This window comes from Marmota monax, unplaced genomic scaffold (assembly GCF_021218885.2).
Source record: "Marmota monax isolate L192 unplaced genomic scaffold, Marmota_monax_Labrador192_F-V1.1 WCK01_AAM20220418_F8-fsc00043, whole genome shotgun sequence".
In the NCBI taxonomy this organism is placed as follows: domain Eukaryota; kingdom Metazoa; phylum Chordata; class Mammalia; order Rodentia; family Sciuridae; genus Marmota; species Marmota monax.
In genome coordinates, this window is record NW_026691982.1 from 12,893,213 (window position 1) to 12,906,366 (window position 13,154).

The 13,154-nt window shown below is 37.1% G+C and overlaps 1 protein-coding gene across 4 annotated transcripts in view; it reads right to left on the reverse strand.

The window, feature by feature from the left end:
• Window positions 1-13,154, reverse strand: part of Mipep (mitochondrial intermediate peptidase) — a 190,796-nt gene that overhangs the window by 53,501 nt on the left and 124,141 nt on the right. Inside the window, exon 19 of one of the 4 annotated variants that reach the window (XM_058580741.1) lies at window positions 5,714-5,783. The exons of the other annotated variants lie outside the window; for them this stretch is intronic. Coding sequence (XP_058436724.1) covers window positions 5,743-5,783 — 41 coding nt within the window. The 3' untranslated portion in view covers window positions 5,714-5,742. The remainder of the gene's footprint in view (window positions 1-5,713; window positions 5,784-13,154) is intronic. 4 annotated transcript variants of the gene reach the window in all.

Below are 13,154 nucleotides of genomic sequence, written 5' to 3' on the forward strand. Positions count from 1 at the left end.
ACCAGAGTCTAATATAATGTTTGAAGTTCATGAAATTGGCATCAAGTTATCTACATAGCTAAATTACTATGAGGATTAATTAAGAGTGTATTTAATGCAAAAAAACTGCTTAGTAACTGGCAATAATAACAATCAGACCTGAAAGTCTATGAAAATCTACTTCCTAGTTCAAGAGTTGAAGGATGAGGTTACTCATCATTTTTGTACAAGTTGATTGTCCTATGATTATCTGTTACTATCACAAATCTTAAAACTATAAGCTCATGGGCTGGGGTTGTAGCTTAGTGGTAGAGTGTTTTCCTAGCATATGTGAGGCACTGGGTTCGATTCTCAGCACCACATATGACAAAGTAAAACAAAAGTCCATTGACAACTAAAAAAAAAATTAAAACTATAAGCTCATGAATCATTACTTATTTATTTTTTGAGCTTTTTTCATAAGATAACTGTCTATCCAATAAAGTAAACAAATTAAAGATGTAACTAAAACCAATCAATTTTTCTGTTAGAAAATTTATCAAGCAGAGATCACTAGGGTAATGAGAAAGTCCTAGAGATGGTTAATGGTAATGGTTGCACAACACTGTGGATGCTTCTGAATTGTATACTGGAAGATGGTAAATGATAAATTTTATGTTCTGTCTACCTCAATCAAAATGAATAAATAAATAAGTAAATAAGCAAGTAAATTAATTAATTAATAAAAGAAGACATTTAGAAGTACCATAACTTTGGATTCATCAGGGCTCTACTCTCCCACTCCACCAAACATGACAATACTATGGATATACAGAAAAGTAGATTATTTATACAGACATGGGAATTTGTGAAAAGGAGATCTGAGCATTCCCACAACCATGACCAATTCTAAAAATATACTGTAATAGTTAATAGCTATTTTTTTAATGGAAAATATTATATGTGCCAAACTCAGCTCAGACTGATTGAGAATTATAGCTACAAAGGCTGGCTTGGCTGTTTGAAAAATCTTAAGTGAATTTTATGAGATCAGAATTCTCATTCCAGATCTTTCTCCCAAGCCTGGGGCAACTGTGTAACTCGCCTTCTCAACTTTGAAGTATTCCTCTTCTACAAGGCTGTGGTTGCCCACATCTTTTGCTAAAGGTTAATTCCCACTATCTACAATCAGTTTCTGGGGAAATTAGACCATCAGCCAAAAAGTGAAATTCCTCTCTTCCTTTGAACTGAAGAACTCCACTTCTCTCTAGGCTGGAATAGTAGCTGCTGCTGTTCAAATAAGAGAGAGGCTGGAGTTATTGGTTAGATTGAAGTGGAGCCCTGCTAGAGAGAAGTTGGGCTCACATAAGTGCTTGGTTCACATGTGAGCTTATTTTAATTTAATCATTAGGTTTAATAATTCCATTCACAATTACATTTTTGGATTATGAAACATTTTGCCTTTTGGAGCTCAATGTCTTCCTTAGACAAACACACCCACACATTAAACATGCACACACCCTCTTGAAGAATCAGTGCATTTATGAAAAGGAAGCCTTTACCCGAGAATGCAGGTGCTCACTTCCATTTCTTTCCTCCAAAAAGTTCTCAGCTATTTTAGAAGCTATGTTGAGTAAATATCTAAATAAGCCAAAGATTAGGGATTCTGTTTACTTGGCTATTATTCTGGGTTGCCATTTACCTTCATTATTGAACTTATGTTGAAATCCTAAAGCTATCAGATTCTACCTCTCATTCCATATTATGCTTGTCATTTATCCCTTTTCTGCTGTGCAAGAAAAGAAGGCTCCTGCCAAATGAGTGTTGTAAAGTACAAATCTTATTCTGCATGCATACATTCACATTCGATAAAATAAAATAACTTAATTTTGCTATAAAATCTGTACTGTATGTAAGGCAGTGAGTACCTTATCAATTCTAGTTGGCATATGCCATCTTGCAGCTTTGTCCCCCTAATATCTTACTGAGAACTCACCAAGATCTTCTTGGAGCATCAGTGTATTTCTGATAAGTTAACTCAGTTGAAAAAATTATAAAAGAGCAAGGGGAAAAAATACAGTGGAATATGCATATGCCTATTTCCAAAGCAAAAGCTTCATTGCAAAACCTGAAAAAGAAGTTTAAAGAATTACTCGCCCACAGAAGACTGAGTCATTGTGCCTGAATCTGGATCCTGATTCTAGGCCCTCGCTACTGGGTGACCTTAGGTATATAAGTTAGCAAATACCCCTTAGACAGTTTAGATAATAACACTCTACACATCAGGAATACCCCCCAAAATGCTTTCAGGTGTAGTTATTGTTATTGCCCTCATTATTATAGTTACTGTGACTACTGTAACTCTCCCCTGTTCATTCAAGTCTAAAATATAAAAGTAGTAGAAATGAGATTTACTGGTTAATATCCAACATAAAGTATCACTTATTTTTGGGAAACTGGTGTGTAAGACTGCTGTGACATTTTAATAAATCCATATCCTATTGTGAAATGCATGTACACGTAAAGAAGACAAAAATAAATCTAGTGTTGAGATTTCTATTATTTTGAGTGTATGACTTAAGGTTTTAAGAATTTGGAAAGCTTGATTTTGTTTAAACTGTTTGAAGAGGAAATATAAGCTGAGGTAGGCCTTCTTTAACCCTACAACTTAAGCAAACGAAATGTACATTTGGTACTAGGGAAACAGTAAGGAACTAAACATGTTACCTGACATGCTCCAACTTAGGTGATGGGTCAGAAAAATAACTTGATAATGCTACTCAAATATTTGAGATGTGCAAACTGTGAGATTAAGGAGGGATTATTCTATAAGAAAAACTTTAATGTAAAGATGAACTACTAAATAAAAAAGATAATTGGGCTTAGGTATGCTAATTGCATAATCAAATTTCATTATTAATAATGTTATATAACAGTCAAAAGGAAATCGTTTCTTTTAGAGCTAGTTGAAAGACTCGAATAAACAGCAGAGGACAGCTTATAAATGATCTTTTAGGAAATGATCCAGTTAAACCAAAAGACTTTGCCAGTCCCTATGATCTATGAGAAAATTTCCAAGTCAGTTAGCAAATGTCAGTTTTACTTCTTCAACTAAAAGGTGCTCTAAATCTCTGTGATTATGATTTTTAAACCTTTTATTGTTAAACTTTCCAAATGTGAATTCATCAGTATATCCCCAACATCAGTCCTGCCCAAGATATTCATGGCTCCTCACTGCCTTGGCCCTTGAATCTAGATCAAGAGCTTTAGGGAAATGATATCTGCTTTTCTAAACTGTTTTTAGTCCACTGCCCACAGCACACATTTCTAAGGTTAGAAAACCAATTAAGAACACCATCTGTAATCAACACCTTTACAGAACATTTTAGGAATTTCCCTTAAGTAATCAAAGCACTGAAAGAATATTATTTACATATTTTAGAAGGTAGTATACGTTCATTCAACAAAAATGGATTGGTGGTATATTTTTCACCATGAGTCTACTACAAGATATTTTCTCAGTCCTGAAATAAAGTCAAACTCCAGACACGTTATCTCAAATAGTTAAACAAATGCAAAAAAGACCCAACAAACGTACACAGTAAAGTAAAAAACAGCTTGCTACCATTCAAAGACAACACTCAAAACAAGCATTACACACCAAACGTAACCAGTAATAAAAAGAAGTTGAAGACAAAGACAGTGTCCAAGAACTGAGCTTCAAGAGGGATCCGAATAGGTACACAGTGAGTTAGTCAGACACCTCAAGGGCCCCAAAAGCAAAACAGCAAGGTGACTCCTGACCATGGTATTTAATAGCCCTGCAGCACTCAGGGGCCAGTCAGCTTCCCAGACCTCCATCTCCTTATATGTGACATATAAGAACAAGTGGCAGCTACATCAGAGATGCTCCTGTATCACATTCAACCCACTTTCATTATTTCATTATGTCACTGCCTTTCCAGCAGAGTGGATTTCCTTCCTGCATGCTATTGAAAACAGAGTACTGATGATCTGAAATGATTTAGGCAGGAACTTCTGATTCAAGGTTTCATGAGAAGTGCTGAACTCTGACCAACAAGAACATAAAGGGGAAATGCAGAGACCTTCCTCTTGTCTAACAGGGTTCCCACCAGTCCCTTCTCTCTGGTTATATTACCATCAATACTCACTCACCCCTGGACAGAATCAAGACATTATACTGAAATGAAAAGTGATTAAGACAAATGTAATGCCATACAGAACTGACAGAGGATTTTCAGGTGAGAAGTCAAAATTCTAGTCAGGTACCTAGGTGCATACCTATAGTCGCTGCCACCTATAACAGGATAGCTTGAGCCCAGGAGTTTGAGACCAGCCTGGGCAACATAGTGAGACCCCATCTCAATTAAAAAGAAAAAACTCTGTCTGTTAAAACTGGGGTAGGGGGATCAAGGGATAGTAGAGGCTTCTGGGTTAAATTTAGTATAAGAGAGCAGAAGAAAGACTATAGTTTCCTTACAAAGGCTGACTTTCTTGTTTGATGTGAAGAGATTAATATGTCACATAGCTTTTCTTGCCCTATATTGTAAAACTTACAGAGTGCTGAACAGTATCTAGAGTGATAGTTAACCTGATGTGTTATAACACCAATTTCCCACAGCAATTGCTTATTCATGGTGTTTCAGAGTTAATTTTTTTTAGAAAATTGAAAATTGCCACTCTTTCATCAAGGGCTTCACTTACAGCCACCACACACTGTCCCTTTTGCATACCTGTATCTTAAAAAACTTTAGCTTTAGTTCTTTGCATCTCATATTCTAGGAATCTCTTTAGTTCAAAGTTTGGCTTTTTCCTTTCTATTGTACATACACTTGAGTAGCTACTGGAAGGGTGGGTGCATCTGATCTTTACAGAATACAACCTAACTCTACAATACCAGGTTGACTTGGTGGTCTTCCATTATAACAATTATACAATGAAAGAATGATCTATTTTACTCTCTCTTATAGAACACTGGTCATGTATAGTATGATAAATGTACATGGTATTTAGGAGGAAAGCTAATAAAAAGAATAGAACATGTGCCATCTTGGGAAACCAAATGATGGCATTCACTTAGGCATCTTCTGTCCTGCTAACAAAGTCTAACCTAAAAGGACAGATATCAGTGAAGGGGAAGGCCCGCCGGGTTCTGATCAAGGTTCAGTGGGGGAAAGGAGCTATGCAGGTGGTGGTAGGAGGCAGAGGCCAAACTCCTACCCAGATATCTGAGAGATGACACAGTGACAGGAAGAGAACAAGAGGGAGTGAACACCGATGTATACAACACCTTTGCTATCTATAGTTTTTCTTTTACGTTATTATAGAGATTCACAAAAATATTTAGGCCTATAAAATACTTGGAAGTATATTTGTGATATAAATATTTCAGAACCAGGCAAATAAAAAACAGTTCTTACTCTAACATTTTTTTATAGTACAAGAAACATCTGACTCTTGAAGTCGATTTTGATATTGATACATATGCTCAGTTAACAATCTTTATTAAAGACCTACGCATTGAGCCTTAAAACCAAGCTGCAAGTGCAGCCATAAACGTGACCAGTTTAACTCCCTCATAGAATTAGGACTTTACTGAAGGCAGAGACCATAATAAGCTAATAAATGAAATAATATATGATAAAATTATGGCAGGAAAGTAGGTAGAGTAAAGGAGGCAGTCAAGAAGGACAGGTAAGGGCTGGGGATGTGGCTCAAGCGGTAGTGCGCTCGCCTGGCATGCGTGTGGCCCGGGTTCCATCCTCAGCACCACATACAAACAAAGATGTTGTGTCCGCTGAAAACTAAAAAATAAATAAATAAATATTAAAATTTAAAAAAAAAAAAAAAAAAAAAAGAAGGACAGGTAAGCCTTTCTTGTTATAACAGGGAATGGAAAGAGTCTATGTAAGTCTGTGAACAACCCATTGAGATTCATTAGAAAGATTTACTTCGAAGAGCATAGATTTGTTTGGTATGTTAGTATCTTCAAATCATTTTTTCATACTTAATAAAGCTGTGTTGCCGCAGTCCGGCTGCAGCAAAATAACCGGGGGGTGACGAACAACTTGTGTACATTGATACAGCAGGAGTGGGAGCCGTTTATTGTAGGACAACAGAGGTATTTATACATTCCACACAGCTTATCTTAATTAACATAGACTAGATACAGCAGTCAACCAATAAGAAATCTCCTCACTTAATGGCTCGCTGGCGCCACCTCACAAACCACTCCCTCTGGCAAAATGCCAGGCGCCATCCAGACTTGTTTACAGACTCTAACACTGTGTGAGGGTTTTTTTCCTCCAAGTCATTTACAAATGTGCAGTACATTCTGGGGAGGGCACTCATTAGCCAAGGCACATGGTCCTTGGGCATGCTCTGGCACTAATTCTGGGCCTCCACACAGGGAGCATAGATGTCAGGCAGAACCTGTCAGGTGTTAGTACTTATCTCTCTCTTAAAAATTCCACTTGATTAAAATATTAAGAAGCAAAGAGACATTTAAAACAATAAACTCAGGAATAATCATCCAAAGGCAGCATGCATCTAACTGAGCATGCCAGTTTTTTGCCACGTAATGCCAGTATTTAGGGATTAATCCAATTGGATAGTTAAAAGTTAACTGCATATTTTAAAACTAGAATAACTATTAATTTTCAGTGCTATAAAACAATAAAAAATGCCTTTTTTGTTTAAGTAACTATGCCTACACTTTGACAACAGGACAAATTAATCAAGCTGATGTAGAACAATGACAGTTTATTTAGCTTTCTTACTTTAAATGTCAGCTGTACTTTTGCTGACAGACAGGACTTGCTGCTCCCTGACTGCCGTCATATTTGTCTTGTACAAATAACACCAACATTACAGCCACGCGATAAGCATATTTGGCCTATTGCCTATTAGGTTGGTAATTGGGTTACTAAAAAAAAAAAAAAAAAAAAGAGGACTAATGTTCATTACCTAAGATGATGTATCAACTGGATATTTTGGGTCGATTTGAAAAAATGTGTCATCTCATCAATTAAAGCTATCTAAAGGCAAAACAAATTTGCCTTGTAAAAAACCAGGTTTCTCATCACTAGAACTGTTGGGGCAGAAGGGCTATTTGATAGGCAATTCCACTCGGGGTCTCTTGGGTGATTTAGGAATTGGATCCCCTTGGCTCAGGTGCTTTTGCACTGAATTCCACACAGTGGCTGACCTGTTTAGACCAGCAGGCCTCGCTTTTGCCTTTGCATTTCTACTTTATTCGTTCTCACATATTACACTCCAGGTAGCTGTTGCCTCCCCTGCTGACTATGGTGCCTCCCATGGTTCTCAGTGGCCATGATGTGGCAAATAAAGTATCATGAGGATGGATCCATGGGGGGCATAAAAATCTTACCAAGCCAGCGTTCCCTATTACTAATATCTTATAATGGTGTGGCACATTTGTCAGAACTAATGAGCCAATACTGACAGAGCATTATTAACTAAACACATACTGTATTCAAAGCTCCTTAGTTTTTATTTAATGTCCTTTTTCTGTTCCAGCATCCCATCTAGGAGGCCATACTACATGTAGTTATGTCCTTTGGCTCTTCTGGGCTGTGACAGTTTCTTAGACCTCCCTGGTTTTGATGACCTTGACAGTTCTGAGGAGTGTTGTTTAGGTGTGTAGTAGAATGTCCTCAATTTGTTTCATCTGATGTTTTTCTCATGATTAGACTGGGGCTGTGGGTTTTGTGTAAGAAGACCATAGAGGCAAAGTACTCTTCTCATCACAGCACAAGAGTAGGTACTATACATACGACTGATTATTGTTGATATTGACCATGACCACATGACAGAGGCAGCCTGTATCAGATTTCTCCACTGTAAGGTGCCTCCTTTTCTCCCCATTGCACACTTGTTCTTTGAAGGAAGTCACTCTGCACAGCCCATACTTCATGGGAAATTTGCGTATTGAAACTGAACTCTGCATCATTATTCATTCATATAATTGACATTAGTATGGGTTTATATTTTATACTCAGTGTTATACTGCATTAATTGATTGCTCAAATTGTCCCAGCTTTTGCCATTGAGAGTTCTGTCAGTGGGCTCCTGACTGCCTGTGACATATGCAGCATGTGTTTCTGAGCAATCCTCATTTTCTGGCATTACAACATGCTACAGGTTAATTTTGTATCTTCCCTGCTCCAGGCCTAGAATCAGCCATTTCTCCAAAGATCCCTGGTTCTTTACTGGAGCATGGCATGATCTCAGCTAGAAATACTCAACGGTACTGGAACCAAGGTTTTTAAAGAAGAGAGCAAATGTCTTTATAAACTGCTTATACTAATCTCCTTGGGGTACTGGGGGGGGGGTGACATTTTGGAGTATAAGCCATGATCCTCTAGTTTGTGCTGTGAACAAAAATAATATTTAATGAGCTACAGAGATGATGTAGGATAATTATGGCAAAAGTGAATGCGTTTTGGCAAGTATAAAGCTCTGAAGAAATGTAAAGTATTAAATAATTTTAATCAGCTTAAGGTAAAGCCCTGAGGGCCTCTAGACCTTCATTCTGAGTCAGTTTGGAAGGGAGTTTCAATTTTCTGATAACTGACTCATTTATCTACTATTTCTTCTCAACTTATCTGATCTTTGGTTTTTTAAAACTCTGTCTAGTTATTACTTTGTATCTCTTCTTACAAACTAGAGACATAAAAATAAAGCTAAAAGATTCTTTCTAGAAAGGAGCACAAAAATAAAAGTGTTTAATATTTACCAACAGACTCCTGGAATATTAAAATCTTTCCATCCCCTCTAAAACATCTTTATGTAGGGCTAGGGCAAGAGCACCAGGACCGATGAAGCCAGAGGCAGAATCCTGAACCTGGAGAGAATTTTTCCCCAGGACCACAGAGTTAGAAACCCATTGGCTAGCTTTGCCACCAAAGTCTAAAGGAGCATATAGGAAACAAAGATTTACTCCTGATCCGCAGCAGTTCATCAGGCAGGTCTTTCCCCGGGCAGTGAGAATAGTTAGGTTGCAACATTAAAACAATAACACAAAAGACTTGAGGATCATTAGGGAGTAGTTCATTAGGGTACTACGAGGCCTCAAGGATCAAGTCACTTGGTTCTCCCATTTGGTACACATCAGGTCAATTTCAAATCAAAATTCCCATGGGCAAGACAGCAGTGGAGAGAGTATAAACCCTGACCAAGTTTCTTTATTCATAAAAATGAGGACTGACATGACAGGGAATTAAATTAGGTAACTGCAGACAGAACCTACTTCATGACAAGTTTTTAATAGTTTCTTTTTTTCTTTTTCTGGCTATCTAAACCTAAAAATTCAGGAAGGGCCATATGCAAGAACTTTCAATAATGTAATTTTCAATAATATAAAACAAAAAAGATAAAATACTTTACAGAGGAAGGCATGTATAGTTTCTAGCCTGAAGAGCCATATAATTCCACTCTTCTATTTGTAATAAGAAAACAAGTCTGCTTCCTAGTAAGGCCAAAATATGATTTCCTTGCTACTCAACAAATCTTAGGGCATGTTTATCTTTCTAAAAAACTATACATTTTCTAAAATGATTGTAATGGAAATTGTAAATGGATATTGTTCTATTGGTGTTAACTGAATCTGAATGGAAACTGAACCCCGCATCAAGCTAATCACAGTACAACTTAAAAAACATTCCAGTATATATTTTACAAAATGGCAAAATGAATGGAAACGTCATACCATCATGGTTTTAAGCAAAAAAACAAAACAAAACAAAAAATCAGTTCTCTTATTGCTCAGAAATATGATCCTTAACATAAGCTGAAAAACACTGTGGGGTATATGAAGGAACAGCAGAAAACCTTCACATTGACAACTGAACAGAGGACTAAACCTAACCCAGAATGCTCAGCAACAAGAAAGTTGGTTTCAGTTGGGCATTGCCACATTGGTTCAGTGGGGGAATAACCAAATATCATACTTATCATGTACATCTTTATATAAGCTATGAATGTGTTTAAAAATTGATAAGGTCATACTATCTATAATGTTTTTTATTGCTATGTGTGCACACATGTATACACATACACATTACTTCAGAGATGGACTGATAACAGGAGAAGAGGATCAGAAAGTGTTTTGGAGTCAAATCACATTATACCTCCTATAGCTCCTACAATAGCAGAACTATTAACTGCAAATCCAGTTCTATTCCACGATGGTTTTCTTCTCTAAAGAAGGAAATAGTGTTTTAAACACTATGGTGTTCTCTTCAAGTGGTATTTAGGGAGTTGAAAAGAAAAAAATGCACTCTTTAAGAAAGGCCCCTGCTGAGCTTCCTGTGCAGATCTCTCTGTACAGAGTTAGGCAAAGGGAACTGCTAAATAAATGCCTTGTAGCCTGGAGTTAGAGAGTAGAGACTCTTGGTTGCCTAGCAGTGGCCTTTAACTGATGAATGTGGAGCAAACAAGGGAAAAAGAAAAAAAGGAATCCTGTGTTCTCTGGGACTTGCTTTAGATGGGGTTCTGACCACTGAGGCTCTTCTGTAAGCGGGAACTAAAACTGCAGAGGAATTCAGTGAATGAGCACAGCCAAGTTCCTAAAGGATGATTCATTCTGGAAAAGATAAGTAATCTAAAAGTGTACCCATGCAGTATTTATTATTCAAAGATCAAAAGCTGTCTCTATTTGATTGCTCTGATATATATCATTCAAAGACTGCAAGCACAATACATAGACACTGGGGCACTAAGGAATGGCTTGGAGTTCATCTGAAACAAAAGCCTTGATGGGGAAGGTAAACAGAGTTGTGATTTAGTCAGGAAGGTACATAATTTGAAGGTAAGTATTCTATTTGCTTCTTGCTACATAATAGATTTTTTTTAATACTTACGTAGTAAGTAGTTAAAATATATAAAACACTTATAAAAAAAAAGTTATATTTTCATAAGAGTGATCCCAACTAGATTGAATATGCTTTTATATCACAAATCTCAGTAACTTTACCAATCACTCCTAGGCATACCCCAAAATTGAGGTTATGAGCCATCATCTAAGTTATTCTGTTTTGGGGTATAGGCTGGTGGCATGAAAGAAAATGAGATGCTACTACAGGTCTTGTCTTATAAATCCAACCCTATCGAGTGACAATAAGCATACCCTCTTTACAGGTCCCCCATTCATTTTTGGCAAGCAACAAGTCATGCGAATTAATGAAATCTGACAGAACAACATGAAGAAAAATATTAAAGTGTAAAAGCAGAATTGTTCTATTGGTGTTAACTGGAATCTGAATACTTTAGCACCTCTGGTTTCAACCACTGACATTTTTCTCTCAAGAGTTATGTGGGTTTTAGTGCAAAAAATATTAAATTTCTTAGTACAAAATGTTTTGGATAAAGAACAGAATTTTTAGCAAGACAGTTGCACTATTGTCAGGAACAGAATAGAAAAATACACTAGCCAAATTATTAATTATAAAATACACTAGCCAAAATATTAAATTTTCTTTTGATAGAACTATATGAAAATTAATATTTATTTGTGGACAGCATTTAGAGTTTGGCCTCAAAAAGAACAGGTAAGCAGAGCTTCCAGAGGCCACACCTAACAGGAACTATCTCCAAGAGGAGGGAATTCAGGTGCATCTCTCCCATTCTCAATTCATGGAGGATTGTCTACACAGCACTGCAAACCACCAGTTACACAATTTTAAATGGAGAAAGGATAGCATCTTCAACAAATGGTGCTGGGAGAACTGGAAATCCATATGCAACAAAATGAAATTGAATCCCTTTCTCTCACCATGCACAAAAGTTAACTCAAAATGGACCAAGGAGCTAGGAATCAAACCAGAGACTCTGCGTCTAATAGAAGAAAAAGTTGGCCCTAATCTCCATCTCGTCAGGCTCCAAATTCCTTAATAGGACACCTATATCACAAAAGTTAAAATCAAGAATCAACAAATGGGACATGTTCAAACTAAAAAGTTTTTTTCTCAGCAAGAGAAATAATAAGTGAGGTAAATAGGGAGTCTACCATCCTGGGAACAAATTTTTACCCCTCACACTTCAGATAGAGCTCTAATCTCCAGAGTATACAAAGAACTCAAAAAGTTAAACAACAACAAAAAAAAAAAACAATAACCTAATCAACAAATGGGCCAAGGACCTGAACAGACACTTCTCAGAGGAGGATATACAATCAATCAACAAATAAACGAAAAAATGCTCACCATCTAGCAATCAGAGAAATGCAAATTAAACCACTCTAAGATACCATCTCACTCCAGTAAGAATGGCAGCCATTATGAAGTCAAACAATAACAAGTGCTGGTGAGGATGTGGGGAAAAGGGTACACTTGTACATTGCTGGTGGGACTGCAAATTGGTGCAGCCAATTTGGAAAGCAGTATGGAGATTCCTTGGAAAGCTGGGAATGGAACTATCATTTGACCCAGCTATTCTCCTTCTCGGACTATACCCAAAAGACCTAAAAAGAGCATACTACAGGGACACAGCTATATCAATGTTCATAGCAGCACAATTCACAATAGCTAGACTGTGGAACCAACCTAGGTGCCCTTCAATAGATGAATGGATAAAAAAAAAGTGGCATTTATACACAATGGAATATTACTCAGCACTAAAAAAATAACAAGATCATGGCATTTGCAGGGAAATGGATGGCATTAGAGCAGATTATGCTAAGTGAAGTTGGCCAATCCCTAAAAAACAAATGCCGAATGTCTTCTCTGATATAAGGGGGGGTGACTCAAAATAGAGTAGGGAGGAAGAGCATGAGAAGAAGATTACCACTAAACAGGGAAGAGAGGTGGGAGGGAATGGGAGGGAGAAGGGGAATTGCACGGAAGATGGAAAGAGACCCTCATCATTATACAAAATACATATATGATGGTGTGAGGAGGAAGAATAAAAGAGAGAGAAATGTGTCACAGTAGATTGGGTAGAGAGCGGTGATGGGAGGGGAGGGAAGGAGAGGGGGGTATATAGGAAGGGCAGCAGAATACAATAGATACTAGTATTGCTGTATGTATATATGTGGCTCTATAACCAATGTGATCCTGCAGCCTGTATCATGTGGAAAAATGAGAATTCATACCCCATTTGAATCAAATGTATGATATGTCAAGATCATTGTATTGTCATGAGCAACTAATAAAAAA